This window comes from Chlorocebus sabaeus, chromosome 15, assembly GCF_047675955.1.
Source record: "Chlorocebus sabaeus isolate Y175 chromosome 15, mChlSab1.0.hap1, whole genome shotgun sequence".
In the NCBI taxonomy this organism is placed as follows: Eukaryota; Metazoa; Chordata; class Mammalia; order Primates; family Cercopithecidae; genus Chlorocebus; species Chlorocebus sabaeus.
The window spans coordinates 36804902-36824100 of NC_132918.1; the positions used below are offsets into that span (position 1 = coordinate 36804902).

Below are 19199 nucleotides of genomic sequence, written 5' to 3' on the forward strand. Positions count from 1 at the left end.
CATTCAGGACATAGGCATGGGCAAAGACTTCATGTCTAAAACACCAAAAGCAACGGCAGCAAAAGCCAAAATTGACAAATGGGATCTCATTAAACTAAAGAGCTTCTGCACAGCAAAAGAAACTACCATCAGAGTGAACAGGCAACCTACAGAATGGGAGAAAATTTTTGCAATCTACTCATCTGACAAAGGGCTAATATCCAGAACCTACAAAGAACTCAAACAAATTTACAAGAAAAAAACAAACAACCCCATCAAAAAGTGGGCAAAGGATATGAACAGACAGTTCTCAGAAGAAGACATTCATACAGCCAACAGACACATGAAAAAATGCTCATCATCACTGGCCATCAGAGAAATGTAAATCAAAACCACAATGAGATACCATCTCACACCAGTTAGAATGGCGATCATTAAAAAGTCAGGAAACAACAGGTGCTGGAGAGGATGTGGAGAAATAGGAACACTTTTACACTGTTGGTGGGATTGTAAACTAGTCCAACCATTATGGAAAACAGTATGGCGATTCCTCAAAGATCTAGAACTAGATGTACCATATGACCCAGCCATCCCATTACTGGGTATATACCCAAAGGATTATAAATCATGCTGCTATAAAGACACATGCACACATATGTTTATTGCGGCACTATTCACAATAGCAAAGACTTGGAGTCAACCCAAATGTCCATCAGTGACTGACTGGATTAAGAAAATGTGGCACATATATACCATGGAATACTATGCAGCCATAGAAAAGGATGAGTTTGTGTCCTTTGTAGGGACATGGATGCAGCTGGAAACCATCATTCTCAGCAAACTATCACAAGAACAGAAAACCAAACACCGCATGTTCTCACTCATAGGTAGGAACTGAACAATGAGATCACTTGGACTTGGGAAGGGGAACATCACACACCGGGGCCTATCATGGGGAGGGGGGAAGGGGGAGGGATTGCATTGGGAGTTACACCTGATGTAAATGACGAGTTGATGGGTGCTGACGAGTTGATGGGTGCAGCACACCAACATGGCACAAGTATACATATGTAACAAACCTGCACGTTATGCACATGTACCCTAGAACTTAAAGTATAATAATAATAATAATAATAATAATAAACTAAACTAATTTTGCCACAGGCTAATTGATATAAACAAAAGTTAAGTTCTTACAGGATATTTCTGGTCAAAAAAAAAAAAATCCCTAAACTTCTAAATAAACACTCAAAACACTTCTAATATTAAACATTGAAATAAGTGTAAGCTATCCATACATTTAAGAAAGAGAAGTAAAAACAAGTAAGATAATTACCTAATTTCTGGTGAATCAGTGAGTGACAGCAGTGGGTTAAATCAATGTATAAATGTTTGCAAAGTGAAAATTGGAAGGAGCACCTCCTACTACCACGCAGTTCGAAAACAATCACAAATACGGTGGCTCAATGAGAGCTTTTGAAAAGCATCGTTTATTGTAGTGCATTTGTATGATTATCATATATTATATAAATTTGTATTTCATAACCATTTGCACTCATTCATTCATTCCTTTCCCAAGCATCTTATTCCAGTTCAGGGTCACACCTGGCCAGAGCCTATCTCGGCAGCTCAGGGGGCGAGGTAAGAGCCAAGCCTGGATAGGACACCCCTTCCATCACAGTGCACTCTCACACACCCACATTCATTCAGACTGGGACCACAGACAACGCCAATTCACCTAATATGCACATCTTCGGGAGGTGGAAGGAAACCTGAGTACCTGGAGAAAACCCACGCAGACACCAGGAGAATATGCAAACTCCACACATGCAATGGCCCTGGCTGGGAATCCATTTTTCCCCCCCATCAACATTATAGCAAAACAACATTACTCAAGGATTTGGCATACTTCACAGCATGCTATTAAGGATTAAATCAGATGAAATAAGAAAAGTGTTTGGAGAAACACAGAATTGATGCCCAGATGCTAATAATTAATGCATAGCAATCAGAGGCAATATCCTATGATAAGCAATTAGAAGGCTTTAAAAAGTCTGCTTTTGAAACTTAATTCATCAACCATCTCCCTTCTACTTAAATCAAGTGCTAGCTTTAACTTGGCTAGAACACAAAGTTTAAATTAAAATCTTTTCCATCAGCCAGAAAAACTGTGTGGTCCTGCTTATTTTACTCACAACTGGCAGAGTCAAAATCCATGTAATGGTTCAAAATCCACAGCTATAAATGCAATGCAGATGAAACACTGCAACCAAACCCTAGTCATTGTTTCTTTTTCCATAAATTTCTACCCTAGTTTAAGATTGATAACAGCTAATGACTAAGTTGGTAACACTTTAGTCTGTCCCAACCAGGCTCATTATCCAAGTTTAAATCTCCATGTGACAACTCAGAATCCACAGACTTAGAACTTGTAAAGGCAATGCAAAAAGAACATAATGGGTTCAAATGCCTGCAAAAAGTGACCAGGAGAATGGTCTAATTGGCAGCTGAAGCATGTCAGGGCCTGCTCTGAAGCACTGATCCAAGGAATCTACCACTCACAAAGCAAACACCAGACTGGTTGGAAGAAACAGCTTAGGTTTTAGTCCTAATCTAGGTCACAATTAATTCTGTATAATTATGGAAGAATCTATTTACTTTGATTCACTCAATGTCAAAATAAAGATGATTGCTAAAATGAAATATTGTGCAACAACTATCTTTAAAAATAAACTCATGCAAACCATTGCACTAGATGCGCATAAAACAAGACCTATTCTTTAACTTAATCCTAGACCAATGCTGGCAGAGGCATATACATTCAAAAGTCAACAAATACAAAATCCAGAGACATTTCAGAATACCAGACACAGATGATAAAAACGATTGTAATAACATCAACAGAATAATTGCTGCTAAAGAACTTGCCTAGTGTTACGCTAAGCATTTTATGTGTATCATTTAATCCTCAAAACAACCTTATAGGTTAAGTATACTATCATCCTTATTAAATAGAGAAACTAAGATTTAAAGTCAACAAGTACTTGCCTAACATGATACTAAAATGGATATTTCTTAAGGCTTGAGGCTTTTTATATTTCTGCTGTAATCCTCAATTTATTGTTTCCTGTAAAACTTAATAATGCTATTAATAATAATGTATTTGAACATAAATTCACTGACAAAAATGGTAAAATGTTACTTAACCTATACTATGCCAATCACTATTTGACAAAAAGGGAGCAAAGTGTACACACACACACACACACACACACACACACACACCTGGCTACCAGCATTCCAAAAGGAAAGTAGGGCAGAAGGCTGTGGGAGCCAACTGCCACTATACCTTTGTTTCCTGTACAACAGTCCCCTTCTTATGTGGTCCTGGGTCTCCTGGCCCAGTGTTCACCAATGCTGCCCTGCTGCTGGGGTAAAGAGGGTCATCATCTTGCTGCGTACAGCCAAAGAGGGGATCTAGGGTCTGACTACTTCTCAAACAGATTTGCATGAAACTTGCAGTTTTAGTCACACCTTAACCCAACTTCATCATCTATTCCTGCACCTAGGAATTACCTTTAACCTAGTCCTAGACCAAATTAGTGTAAGTTAATCACATTCATAGGTCTTTTTCTATTAATACAGCAATTATCTATAAATTATTCCAAGTAACCATAGATTTGTGAAGGAAGAACTAATCAATCAAACAATGCACCACCTTTCAGAGGTTCTGGGATTTAAGTCTGGTTGGTCCTTGGTTTTCCTCACTACCAGTCTAGATTTAAACTTTCCTGAATTACTGGGCAACCATCTCAGGTTTTTCTGGCTTCAAAATATTTCAGACTCCAAAATAGAGCAGCTATTGTCTCTATTCTTGTCTTCTTTTTCCTTGCATATTGACCTTACCGTCATTTTTTTTTTTTTTTTTTTTTTTTTTTTTTTGAGACAGAGTCTCGCTCTGTTGCCGAGGCTGGAGTACCGGGATTTCAGAAGAGAACGAATACGGCGCATGTCTCTAATCAGTCATCTTTAACTGGCCTCCTGTTCAATTGTACAAAGACTTCAAATCCCACACTGCTTTTCTGCAGCCTTACCCAAAAGGACTGCATCTATTAAAACATCACTAGTATTTCTTTCCTTATTGAAATAATACCTAAACAACTACCTATTTCTTTTACTATTACTGCAGACACTGGTTGTTGATAAGAGCTGAACAACATGGACTAGAATACTCACATAGACTTACTTTGAAGTACTGTGAAAATGCTTTGGGTGAATTTCAAATGAACTTCTTTGTCATTTATCTCAGAGAAAAAGTCAAAAAGTGTCATAAAGAGTAGCTTCTGAATGTCACTGCCTTTCAACTGTCAGTTGAAGAAATTGATTTTAGAAAGAATAAAGTTTCTCTGTTATAGTCAGGAAAATAAGGTAATGGCTTTATTTACCGAAGACTCTGTGGTAAGTTTATATTGAGTATATATGGAATAAGAAAATAACATTTGCTCAAACAAACAGCAACAGCCATTACTTCAGGGCAAAAATTAAACAGGTTCTACAACTTAATATGTTCCATATTCTCTGGCCTAGTTAAATTTCATGTGTTTTTCCTTCAAAATTTAGCTTTAAGAATTAGGGAGGTTGAAATTTTAATATTCATACTATAAAAGACTTTTGAAGGTTTACTGTTATTTGCTTATGCATTAAAGTTTAGAATTTTAATTACCAAATAGAAACACATTTCATAAGGTAGACATGCTATACTATTATTTACATAAATTGTCATTTTCTGGTAATATGAACTCATTTCATAAAATAATATTAAAGCATGTGCATGTAAAGTAGTTAATGTCATATGGCATTTCATTTTTAATACAGTTTGATTAAAATTAGGGAAAAAACTTCTGGAGAAGCAAGTGCAGGGTAAGTACTATTTTGTATGTTTACTATTATTGTAATTTACTCTGCTACACAAAGCAGAAACCAGAGAATTTGGCATTCACTGCTCATTATATGTTGGGAACAAATTCAGTTTCTCAGGACACAAAAGCATATTGATGGATATTTTTACTTTACTCTGCAGAAATTGAAGACAAGCATAGTTTTAGCTTTAAATGGTTTTCCAAAGAATACCAATGTTTTAACTTTGTAATTGGAAAAAGAGAAACAAGTACCTTGCAAAGGTCTTCAGTAGCATATTTTTATAGGGTACTAATAACAGCACACTCTATTATTGAAAAAAATTAAATGAAAGACTGTTTACATAACCTAGATATTTAGAATGAAAACTCAGAATTGAGAGTAAAAACACATCTTTTTATGAGACATCAAAGCAAAGACTCATCTAATTTTCATTTTGCAGAAAACTTTTTAACACAAAAGACTTTATTTAGACCTTAAGAGTTTCTAAATAGGGGAAAAGGGTTAACATTCAGTCTTCCACAAAAGACAATTTTCTTTCCTAATAGTATCAGTCTTTTAATAGGGATGTATCTTAAATTTAAAAACAATTGATATTATATCATATTCTGTTGCAAATTACTGTAAGTTAATCATATTTATAGGTCTTTTTCTATTAACACAGCAATTATCTATAAATTATCCTAAGTAACCACAGATTTGTGGGGGAAGAATTCCCCCAAAAAATCAAAGGAAATATGAAAACAAGCAAAGTATATACTATGTGTGACGTTTAGTTATGAATTAAGTCTATTCACTTCTAATTGAAAGATGATATCTAATACTCCATTTTTCATGAGATGATCAGGCTTTCAAGATAGCTGAGGTCCTTAAAAGACAAGGAGACCATGAAACCAGGAAGAGCTCATGAATTTGAGTCAGAGGGAAGAAGTTGGTACAGTTAAAGCAGAAAGAAGTAGAGTTGGAAGTCAAAGGCTTTTTCCCTGACATTGACCCAAAGCCATCTAGGCACTACCTAAATTTAAAGAATTTAGCTCTAATCATTCCATACAAAAGGAAAATGTATCACCCTTCTTAGGCAGGGTAAAAACAATCAGTAGGATTCTAACTTCCCACACACTCCTTTTAAGGAGGGTTAGACAACAAAAAATTGTTAGGCCATGGCACCGACAGAGAGTAACAAGAAGGTGTTAGTAAGAGAGGCAAACCCTTTATCGCCAAAGAACATCAGAAAGATCCATGCACATTGTGCAGTTCCTCTTATCCTATTTACTTCATTTCTGTCCCAACCCACAGGCTCCTTAAATGTTTCTTTGTCAAAATTCTGACATTCGTCTTCTTTTTACTCCATCCATGCATCTCAAAAAGGGCTTTAGTGGCATTTGGGTGGAACAATTCATGCTTATCTGGGACTGTCCTAAGTGTAGGATGCCTGGCACCCTGGCCCCCACCTACTAATGTCAACAGCCCTCCATGTCTACTGGGGCAACCAAAAATGCATTTCCAAGTGTCCTTAGCGGGTAAACACCACCCAAACTTTTCCATTTCAAGGAAAGTGCCCTGAAACGCCTCTACAAATACACTGGAGGGTGTTCACCAACCACCATGGGTCCCAAGAACCAACAGCCCCTGGGCAGATGCCGCTAGTTGAAATGCTTTGGAATTTAGGAGCCTTGTAGAATAGGAGGCCCTAAGTGTTAACTGAAATGAAAATTTTTTTAAAAGAAGAAAAGAATTTTGCAGAGACATACTACTGATACACACACACACACACACACACAGTCAGAATGATCGTTGTCCCTGCTGTTTTCAAACAGTGTCAACTTACATAAATCTTAGTGTTATTTATGGGCAGTCAACAACCTAAGCCACAATGAAGGGGACTAGATACCACACTGTTAATTAGGATGTCAAGGATGTTCTGATCACAACCTATATCAAATATGTCATCACCTATAGGTATAATTTTTCATTAGGTGAAAATAAAACAATGAAGAGAGCCCTGGTTATGACATACTTAACAACACCATTCTTACTCTGTAATATCTAATTCAGACACTGATCATTTATTTTATTCAAGATTTTGTTTCGCATTTTCTTGGGACTGTAAACTCTTTCATGAGTAATATATAAGTAGTTGTCAACACTTGGGTGTCACTCTTGAAGTTCAACAAGCAGGTCTTACATCAAGAAATGGCCTTTGCAAATCTTCTGAGTACTTTGAATTTCAAAAGGGCTGTATCTGAAATGAGTGTTTCAAACGAAATCAAAAACACTTTTGTAATGTAAGTTATTATGATATAGACATAAGGTTATCATGTAAAAGCTGAACATTCCTAGTTGAAACATAACAGAGATCAAATTATCACAAAGGCAGATATCCATATTAAAGTATTGCATTAGAAGTGAAAACAAAATAAAAATGTAAAGAATACAGATATTTCTTTGTTTTTCTTTTAATGGAGGCTGAAAAGTATCTCAGTTTTCTTTTTTAAATAAAAAAGACAAAAAAGTTCAAAATAGCCCCTTACTATAAGCTATGACAGAAATAAAAATTTTTAATAAAATCTTAAATGATTTAAATTTTGTGAATGATTGAAATTAAAGTAAAATTTTAGTCTATACTTTAAATAAAATGACTTATTTCAAGGTTAGCCAATTATGAATTTGTCAGCCATATCCAGTGACTTCCCCTGTATTATTTCGGGCTCACATTTCTTACTGCTTGTTTCTCCTTTCCTTGTGTTTCCTTTTCTAACTACATTATGTTTATCGTAGAAGCTGAAACTACAGAAAAGTACAAAGACAGAAATTAAAATAGCTCATAATTCATTAAAGATAATTATCCTTTATGTTTTGATAAATTATCTTTCAAATAATTAAAATCTAAAACAATATGAAATCCCACTCTTTAGATCTGCTTTAAAAATCTAAATATATTAGAAAAAAAGCCCATATTATTAAATATTCCTTTAAAGCATTTTATTGGTTATATAATTGTACACTACATAGGTATACATAGTTTACTAAACTAACCCCATATTACTATTACAGTCCTTTTAGAATTTTCTTTCAGTTTTCCTGACCTCTTAGAGTGATGATCTTTACATGCCTACTAACCATGAACTATATTAATACTTTTGTTATTTATCCTGAGACTTTGTTCATTGAGGGCAGTCTACTTAGGGATACATACATACTCTACTGAAAAGGCTATAACATAATGCTTGGTATGAATGATAAGTATTCCATAAAAGACAACTAAAATAATAACTAAATAAATGAACATCCACGTCCTTCAAGCTTCAGGGAATACCCTGGATTCTAATATTTTGGTATTTGATAAACTCAGTTATGTTCATCATTTCTACTTGTATTAACTTTTTCAGATAAGATGCCTCTAACAGTGTCTGTCTTTCTCAGAGCAGGAAAAAAAATGCTAATACTTTTTCCCTCTCCTTCTTATCAAGCAGATAATTCTCTTTGATGAACCCAAACTTACATGTTAACACTGCTGATCTAGTCAAAGAAAATATTCTTCTGTTTCAGTGAGCATTAGAAAACCTCTTTCCTTCCTTCACTTTTGTTGATGTAATGTTAGTGCTTATCTCAAATTTTAAATCGTTTCAATATCATAGAGGAATATTATTAGTTTAATAGTATTTTCCTGACACATACTATGTTCCAGATGGCTCTTATTCACATGGAAAAGCTTAAAAGAGAAATGCTAACTAAAACTATGCTCAGATAATCCTTCTTACCTATCAGATTGACAAAAATCTAAAAGTTTGTTAACATATTCTGCTAGAAAGACTTAGGGGAAGCAAGCATTCATCTATTCTTGGTGGTATTGCAAAATGGTACAATTTCTTTGAAGAAGAATTTGGCAGTATCTTACAAAATAGTATACACATTTACCCTTTGATCTAGCAATCTTATTTCTAGAAAATCTCAAAGACAGAATGGCTAAAATATAGCAGGGTGTAAGCACAAAGAAAGACTCTCTGTAACAGTAAGGCTGAAAATAATCCTAATGCTCATATAGATAGGGGGCTGGATGAATAAACTACTACACAGTCACTTGTTGGAGAAAGGAGTAAAACATCTCTATAAACTACTAAGGAGTAACCTCTAATGTATGTTGTTACATGAGTAAAGGGGTTGAGAAAAATAAGTAGAATACGCTTTCATTTATCTAAGAAAGGGAGGGGAATAAACATATGCATATGTTTATTATAAAAAAACAAAGATAAACAACTTATTTAAGAGTATCTATATGGGAAGGGAATAGGATAGAGGGGACGGAAATAGAAGTTAGACTTCCTTTTTCATGTTTTAAGCTTAATTGAGGTATAATTGATATATTTAAAAGTACCTATTTAATATATACACTTTGATAAATTTGGACTGTCTATGGGCTTTGAATATATCTAGTTTTACAGAGAAAAGCTTGAATTTTTTTTTCTGGCTATCTACTGAAACAGCCTAAAACCACTTAGCAATGAGCACCCCTGGTACTCACTGAAGTTTTAAAATACCACTTCATCTCAAAAGACACCAGAGCTCTTGGGGAAATGGCTGATTCCAGGCCTGGAGCAGGAATTGTAAAACATAATCCTTTAACATCTTAAAATGTCATATAGCAAGAAAATAATCAAAAAATATTAAGATCAAAGATGAAACAATTTGAGCATTAATAAATAGAATAAGGTGAACTTTACCACTTGAGTATATGAACAGACGGATGTACCTTTCCCTTTATAGAAATATTTCGGCTAATAAATGAATAAAGAACGATAAATTAGAGTAATACTGTTTTGCAATCCTTAATGAATTAATGGATCTGGTACTGATTACCACCCATACATTATGTGCTTCGTGGGAAATTCTACAGAACAAATGACCTGATTTCTTCAACAAATAATTCCAAGGAAAAAAACCATAAAAATGAATGAGGAAAGTTTTTTAATGTGCAGACATGCTATAATCTCTAGGATAGAGTTAAAAAAAAAAAAAAAAGTAAGGGGCAGAGCAGTGTTTATAGTATGGTAAGATTTAAGTAAAAACAAGAAAAGAATATATATATACATATTTTTTCTGACGTAATCATAAAGTATTACTAAAAAGATATACAAGAAAGCAAATGTTGACTGTGGTTGTGTTTCAGGTGGCCAGGGAACAGTATATGAATGACATTTTACTATAGGATCTTTTGTATTTTTGGAATTTTAAAACATGTGAATCTATTACTTGCACACACAAAAATTAAATAGAATAAAATCATAAAAGCATCATCGTAAGTATGACCACAACGGTATAGTTATGTAAGAAAATAAACTTATTCATAAGAGCTGAATAGTGAAGCATTTATAAGTAAAACATCCTATGTATATAGTTGGAAAAATTTAAGCAAAAATCATAGATAAGTAAATATGGAAAATTTTAACAACTGCTAAATATAAGTTTTGAATGAATAAAAGTTTATTATATGATTTTATCTACTTTTCATGACGAAAAGTAAAGCAAAAAATCTTAAATATAATTAAAATATATATTATTAAATTGTAGCCAGATATTGCCTATAGAAGACTTAAGCCTGAGGTTTACTCTTTCTTTACTGAAATGGATGAGTATCACAGACTAGTACCAAACTGAGGCCCTCTCCTTGATGCAATCAGAAATAAAGAGCAAGTGAAGTGGGGAAAGAGAAGGAATAAAGTGACTTCAGACAGCTATCTGCTGTCACAATTCATTACACACTGAGCATCTGTCTATCCACCAAACTTGAAACATATCTAAAATTTATTTCAAGGAATCAAGACAAAAGCCAATTAAATGAGACTTTATGACCTGAAATGCCTTTCTTTAGAGATAACAAAGTGTCTATTAGTATGCAACTTCTTGGCACGACCAAAGGCAGAGTGCAGCGCACTTACTTTTTGCTTGCCTCACAGACGTCTGTAATATTGGAGAAAAGATGGTGCCTCTCGGTTTTAGTCATTGTATCACCCAGTTCTTTAGAATTTTTAAACATTCGTATCAAGATCTCCAAGCTGAGTAGATATGAATGTTCAGAGGATATGACTTCAAAGATAGCCTGGTAAGAAGGACAAATAATTGTATTATTAATTATTTTAATTAAAGAACTAAATATAGCTGTCATAATTTTGCTATAAGAATAACAAGATATTCCACTTTTCAAGCATAATATCTTGGAAAGTACAAAAAGAGAAGCATTAAAGAAACAACATCACCAAACTACTCTCTTTACATAATACACATTTACCCAAATCTTAAAAAATAATCACTATCTGTAAATATGAAAAAAATGAAAGCATGTGGATGACTTGACATCACATCCTGAGGTCATGCCTTTGCCAAGGGGTAGAATCTACAGAAGGAAGCTAGAGCATGTCATAAAATCTCAGTGTGACATTAATTAACCTTTGGGGTCATCTCCTCTAGTCCTGCTTTCAAAGCATGCTGCTTTAGGGAAAGTAAGGATTTATGGTCCTCTCTTGAGACTTGGAGAAAATTTCTCACACCTTCCTTCCCTTCCCTCTTGTGTGTCATGCTCTTCCTCACTCTACGCTTAACCTAATTTCAGTCAATAACAGCAAATATTCTGGTAGGACTGTGTCTACCTTCAAAAGGTTCTTATCAGCCACAGGAATTCTTTTATATAAACTCATACAATTGAAAGCAATTCCATCTGTTCAACAAGTCACACTCTCCACTCTCATCAGTGTCTCAAGAAGGAGCAAAGGACTCTCTGCAGAGACTCTCAGTGGCAGGCACACAGTGGTTTTCCTGATAAGTACTAACGATGAAATACCAACCCACATATGTGGATAAGACTCCAACGCCCTGTGTAAGGAATTCATCTAGATCCTTAACAAAATCAAATTCAGATCCTCTAAAAAGGGACATAGGGAAAATGCAGGCCTAAGATTCACAGCCTTCCTGGAAAGCTCCCTGGTAATGCTGCTTTCATCACCCTGATCTCCAGGGCTCCACCCCTTCAAGTCCTTGCCCCAAAGAGCAGAGGGTACTGTGCTGGGTGGGAGCAGGAAAGGCACAAGCAGGTGCTGATGGGTGCTCCATATTTTAGAAATCAGGTTAGAAGTGCTAATCTCAGTGTTCACCTCCACTTTTAACTTCTGTAAGGTTTAGGGACTTAGGTCTTACTTAAATGTGCTAATCTAGCCTCAGCTGTGTTTCATGAAATTAAGTGATTTAACTATCTGAAGAGTAAAGAGTTAAAAAATGTTAAGAGTCTCACTTAACCTGTATATTGTGTAATTTTTTCAATCAATACAATAGCCCCCAAAAACTATACACAAAGCAAATTAAAGAAAAAATTACCTTCTGGACCATAAATAATGGATTTCAGGTGTTGATGTATATGATGCCTTGGAATGACTTAAAATATTTGCAACAGCAAAGACATTTTTCACTTCTTCAATGCTGAACTATGCTAATTTATTAATGTGATTACGTGTTGAGGGTTTTGAGAACGAAAAATTAATACTGCTGAATTCAACATTTTACATAATTTATTTTAATTTGTTTTTGAAGGGCATAAACTAATAAAACCTTTGTTATCTCCAAAGGAAAACATTTAGGGTTATAAAGTCTCATTCATTTGGCTTTTGTCTTGATTCCTTGAAATAAATTTTGAGGTATGTTTCAAGTTTGGTGGACAGACAGATGTTCAGTGTATAATGAATTGTGACAGGAGACAGCTGTCTGAAGTCATTTCATTCCTTCTTTTCCCCCACTTTTCTCACTCTTTACTTCTGATTACATCAAGGAGAGAGTGTGTAATCTAATCCAAATATCCAAACTGGGCAAAAAGACATAATGAACTATTTATAACAGATCATAGAAAAGGTAAATAATTGGTAGTTTATTATAATACGTTTAATAAAATAATTGCTAAAATATCCTGCAATAATACTATCAACTCTTTAAAAGCAAATTAGGTTATATACAGCAGGTAGAAATAGCTATATAGGAATAGAAAGTCTGAATAAATATTTTCAGAATATGATAGAAATAGGCAAGGTTTAAATACATAAGGTTTAAAAGAACAGAAATGTTCAAATGGGATTAATACCTTGGAGGAGCTCTTAAATTTAGCCACAAGGAGAGGGAAACATTTTTATGTCACAATGTTAACAGTGAAGGAAAAAGTCCCATCTACTGTCCAGCATTGGAAAAATAGATAAAAAATCTTTAAAGGTGGTGTTCATAGAAGAGAATACTATATGATGATTGAAATGAATGATCTAGATTCATATGCGTTAACATGAATAATCTCAAAAATAATGTTGATTGTAAAAAACAAATAACCAAAAAATATGCACAGAATAATGTCATACCTATACATTTTCACACACATGCACAAATATGTGTGTGTAGGTTATACATAATTTTAAAACACAGGCTGGAAGTATATGTACCAGTTGTTGTCTCTGGGGAGGAAAGGAAGGAAATGGAACTAAGGAAGAGAATGCAGGCCTTCTACACTACCAGTTTTATGTTCTTTTTAAAAAAGGAGAAAAATTACAATTGTTATACATTTGTTAATTCTCAGTGGATAGGTACACCAAAGTTCTATACTATTATTTTTTAAAAACTTGGAAAAATGGCACTATACTGCACCCTTAAATTTTGCTTTATTCTTAATGCCAACCAAAAAAAAAAAAAAAAAGGACATCCTTGTGTCCTTTGTGGAATCAATTTATATGCATGCATATGCACGCATACACACACACACACACACACACACACACACACACACTAATATGCATGAAGCAAGAGGAAAATGCTTTGAGAGCTTCACAATATTATTACAATATGCAATTTTCTCAAATTGCATTGATTTAAACTTCAAGTTGTAAAACTCCATTATTAACCTGTTTTTTTTTAACTAAATAAACTTTTTATTTTGGTATAATTTTAAATTTATAGAAAACTTGCAAAGAGTGTTCAGAGTCCCCTGTATGCTTCATCCAGCTTTCCCTAACCTAGGGTATCTTACATAAATAGGCTACATTTGTCTACAGACTAATGTGACGATCAGTTTTTCCATAAACATCCTTTTTCAGTTCTAGGATCCAACGTTGGTTTCATTCTTTATCATTACTTCTCTCAGTTTAAATACCAACTACGGACTTTGTTGTTTAAAATCAAATGATGTTGAGTGATGTTGAGATATTTAAAATTTTTTTTTTCCTGTGGGCTTATGTGTAGCTTTACTTTAAAATGATCACTTACTGCTTTTGTTAAACAAATACAATTTCCAAAGGACAACACTGAACAAGTGCACACAAAAAGTGAAAACACAAAAGAGCAGAGACTGACACGCACACTCAGAGCTCTAAAGCAGCTGCTCGATAGAAACATACCTCTTGTCTCTTTCTTTCCTCTTGGCTTACTGTCTGAGATAATCCATTTCTTTTCACCTAGGAGAAAAAGCAAAGTAGAGTTGACTCATTTATCAATACTTTAAAAGTTTCCTTATTATTCAAGGCATAACTCTACGCCCTTCAAAAATGAATTAAGATAAACTATACAAAATGTTGAATTCATCAAATTATTATTAATTAATCAGCAATTATTTACTAAATATTTATAGTGTGCCAAAAAATATACTAAGCATTTTACACACTTTTTCCCATTGAATCCTCATACAAACTCTAGAAAGCCAATACTGTTCTTTTCCCCATTTCACAGATGGGGGTAACAACTGAGGCTTAGGATCCAAGAGCACGTAGCTAATAGGTAACAAGGCCAGGATCTGCATCGATGCCGGTCCAATTCCAGGGCTAATGCTTTTAGTCAACATTATTGGTTAGGTACCCCCTACTTTATATGAAAGGCACCCCATTTTAAGGGTTGGGCTAGCATCACTAAGACCCCTTCTAATACCAAGTCTGTACCAGTTTTCATGTGTTTTTTTAGTCCACATGTGTCTTGGAATGTTCTTAGCTTTACCCACCATCCTGACCCTGGGTCAGCCTGTCAGCAAGAATTCATGGTTAAAAAGGATTCTTTACACATTTTAATAAGGGAGGAGACTGGCCAGAAGAATGTAACCCTTCAGAGCTGCTCCCTTTGGTTAACCCTGATGAGGAATTTCACAGGATTTCCGGCATGACCCAAAGCCCGGCAGATAGATATACAGGTGTCATGCCCACAATCTCTGCAGGTGAGGTCACCAGCAAGAATTTCCATGCCAGTGGCATCTCCACCCAAATGAGGTTCAGACCCAAAAAATCTTGAGAAGAGAATGAAAAACCTGGGCTTAGAGACCTACACAGATGACAGTTAGTTTACTGAGGAATTAAGAGTACTCTGTCCAATCAACAGAGAGGGCAAACCCACAACTAAAGTACTTGCTCCTTTGAAGGGAAAGAGAAGGTAGTTTTGACAAAGATAAAGCATTAATATACAGAATTATAATCTTTCACTAATACTAACATGACAGATAGTAAAATATTCCTTTAATAAAAAAGCCATCAGTAAGGAACTAGCAAAACTATGGTGCTAGAAAGAGATTCCGGGAAGCATTCTTGTACTCTGATTAAGAAAACTGAAGGGTCGCACATTTGGGGAGCCTGAAAGTTTCCTCTAAGTTATGACAAAGCAGCTCCTCATCGCTGGCTGCCAGGCTGCTGCTCCTGGGCCTGTGCTCCTGTCTCCATCCTTCCATGCCCTGTAACAGAACAGGCTCTCCAGATTCTTCCTCCGAGGCCCAGAAGAGTCATTTTGTCCACCTGAGGCATCCTTCCACAGTCAACTCCAAATTAAGTGGTACCATACAGCAGGTGTCTGGAGTAGAAGGTCATGAACAGGCAAGAAGATTTCAGAGACTGATCAAGGTGGAGAGATGAAGCCCAGGAGGGGAGAGAATGATCTGAAAAGGGGAAGAATGATTTGAAAAGGGGACCCCAAGAAGACTGAGAGAGAGTAGAGAAGAGACAATCAGGGGAGAATGAAAATGTAGGTGAATAACATCAAACGGAAATAAGGAAGAAAGAAAGGCAGAGAGGAAAGGAGGGAGGAAGAAAGGAAAAGGAAGAAAAGAAGGAGAAAGAATGTGTACAAAAGTTTTTCATAGGAAATACCTCTGAAAATTCTCAAATTCAGAAACAGTGACCTTATCTGTAAACTTAAGTAAAAATCACTTGACATTCCAGGCTTTTTTAGCATGAAAAACACACGTTTATACCTACAGTCTTAACATATACATCCTTTTTGAAGTTTACCAATTTTTGCTAAGAGAATCTAAAGTATTGTCAAATTTATCACATTTCTTCAAGTGTTTCTATTGTCTCCATTTGTGGGCAAGAAAATATAATATACCAGCTTCTAAAACCTACGAGTCTTACTTGATATATAAGGTGAAAGAAATTAAAATTGTACAGGCTCCTTTTTCTTATTTATTTATTTATTGAGACAGAATCTCACTCTGTCGCTCAGGCTGGGGTGCAGTGGCGCTATGTCGGCTCACTGCAACCTCCACCTTCCAGGTTCAAGCAATTCTCCTGCCTCAGCCTCCTGAGGATGAGGAGCTGAGATTACAGGTGTGCACCACGGTGCCTGGCTAATATTTGTATTTTTAGTGGAGAGGGGGTTTCACCATATTGACCAGGCTGGTCTGGAACTCCTGACCTCAGGTGATCTGCTCGCCTCGGCCTTCCAAAGTGCTGGGATTACAGACGTGAGCCACCGCGTCTGGCTTCATTTTTAAAATATACATTTCATACCAGCTTCAGCTAGGTACAAATGGGAAGACGTAGACAGCCAAAGCAATACTCCTTTAAACACACAGACAGTCAAAGCAACCTCATTTGAACTTTCTTATTCCTCACTGGTTTAAATTTCTTATTCAAATATGTCATCGACAAGTAGAACTGCAAAAGTAGTTTTTAACAAAGCAGTAAGAACTGGATTTAATGTGAGGTTCTTGATTTTGTATAATCCAGCCAATTCACAAAACTGTTCAAATCTGTGGATTCTGAATTTTAAAGAGAATATATGAACATATGTCAATATCTTTAACATTTTAAGTAGATAGAAAATAATTCAAATAAAATGACAGTGAACAATACTACAGTTTTGACATGTTAAAAATATGAGCATATATCTGTGCCTTATTAAGACAGTGAATGCACAGAACTCGCTAACGTTATAATAGTTTTAAATTCATAATTACAAATTTACTGTATAATGGATGCTGAAATTCTTGACCTGTGATCTTTATAACTGAAAAATTTTGCATGTCAAAATGAGATAGAAATTAATAATTCACTAAACCTAATAAAGAACACTAAAAGATATTTCTTCTATGGATATGATACTGTCTAGTTAGACCCAAAACATAGGTTATGAAATTTGTAAACGGGTAAGCTCCCAAAGTATAGATCCAAAAGGTAATTATTAGACACTCCATCTAAAATCATGCCGGTTTCCCTTTTGATACCTTGTGCTATGGTCTGAATGTTTGTGGTCTCCCAAATTCATATATTGGAATCCTAACCCCTAAGGTGATGGTATTAGGAGGTGGAGTCTTTCAGGAAGTGATTAAGCTTTGCCCCATGAATGGGATTAATACCCTTTAAAATAGGCCCCAGAGAAACCCCTAACCCTTCTACCATGTGAAGATGTAGCAAGAAGGCACTAAGTGCCAGAAAGCAGCCCCTTGCCAAACACCAAATCTGCCTTGATTTGGGGCTTTCCAGCCTCCGATACTGTCAGAAATAAATTTCTGTTGTTTATAAGCTACCCAATTTATGCTATTTTGTTATGGCAGCCCAAACTAAAGTACCTTGCAGGTCTGAGCTTCTCAGATAAATACCCTAAGAAGGAACAGACAAGCTTTAGACTGTGAGTCCATTATTACACTCGTTCCAGTTACGCTAAGCATCTCCACCTTGCAGAGAAATGTGTAAAAGAACTATAAACTCTGTGTAATATTTATTGGTCTTTGACTCCACTAACTGGAATAGGTTATGAGCCAAGTTCTCTAAGCCCCAAATAGATCCTCTAATTGTCATTTACACAGAACTTATCTATGGATCTAGCCAGTCCTACAGCTGTGGAGAGAACCAAGATTAGCACCAGTCCCTTAACTGATCAGATAATCATTTTCTGTGAAGTAAAGAGGGATATTTACATTCTGACACCCTCTTTGTTCTCAGACCCTCCATGACTTGACACTGTTTCTAGATGAATGTGCATTCCTTCTATTTTTGACCACCAGCTAGGGAAAACAGATGGGAAGACTCCAAAAGCCTCACCAACCAAAAAGACTCAAAAATGTAGCCAGGTAAAAATTACATTAGATTTACAATCCAAGATCACTCTGTCTCCATAAAGCACTAATTTATACTGAGCACCCATCTGAGCTAAGACTCAATGGACTTTACTCATTTGCTGAAAATAAGCTTGTTTTTCATGTCCATTGGTGATTCTCTACTTACAGACTTCCTTTCTCAAGAGCTCAAATGGGAAGGGATTTCAAAGTGAAATTATACCACAGGACACAATCACTTTCAGGTCCTTTCTGCAGACCTAATGCAACCTGAGTAGTCCCTGAATTACAAATGAGCTAGAGTTCTTTCACTGTAAATAACATGGGAACAGCAGCAGTTTGAGAGTATGCTTGAAATCCCTAAAATGAAAAATCTGCCAGAGTCCAGAAAGAGTGTCCTCTGTAACCAGACCCAACAGGCTCTCTTTAACCCCACTACATCCACAAGGAAAGGTTCTAAGACATCACTCTACCTAACTAGGTGCTGCCACAGAATACAAATTTCAAAGGACCAGAGATTTGCATAACCAAACACTACATATGAGGTCAAGATGGGTCATCCTTTTGGGAAGTGGTGGGTTATCAGAAAGGGAGAATGCTTTTTTTAAGAAAAGAAAAAGTAGAAGGATAATAGCACATATCATAAAATCATATGCTTAATTTAAAAATGCATCAGGTAATATGCCAATGACCTCCAAATTTATTAGTTCAGAAAGCTGATCTCTCTGATGTCCTGTTGTTAAGCTTAATTCTGCAATCCTCAAAAATGTATTTGGATCTCAAGAAATAGCAAGTACTCAGCCTCAAGCAGACAACATCGAGTTTGATAAAATAATGGAAAACTCAGATAAAGCAGGCCAGGACATTTGCTCCTCTATGGCCTGCATCACCATCTACAGACAGAGCCAGGATTCCTGAATGAACCCAAATTATTTCAATACAGACATGAAGCCGAGAATACAAACTACAGATAAGTAAT

General features: G+C 35.5%; 1 protein-coding gene across 1 annotated transcript in view; it reads right to left on the reverse strand.

Annotated features, from left to right (window-relative positions):
* Nucleotides 1-19199, reverse strand: part of ARHGEF26 (Rho guanine nucleotide exchange factor 26) — a 143780-nt gene that overhangs the window by 100452 nt on the left and 24129 nt on the right. Inside the window, exons 5-6 of the mRNA XM_008008663.3 lie at nucleotides 14310-14366; nucleotides 10833-10993 (exon numbers count right to left, since the gene is read on the reverse strand). Coding sequence (XP_008006854.3) covers nucleotides 10833-10993; nucleotides 14310-14366 — 218 coding nt within the window. The remainder of the gene's footprint in view (nucleotides 1-10832; nucleotides 10994-14309; nucleotides 14367-19199) is intronic.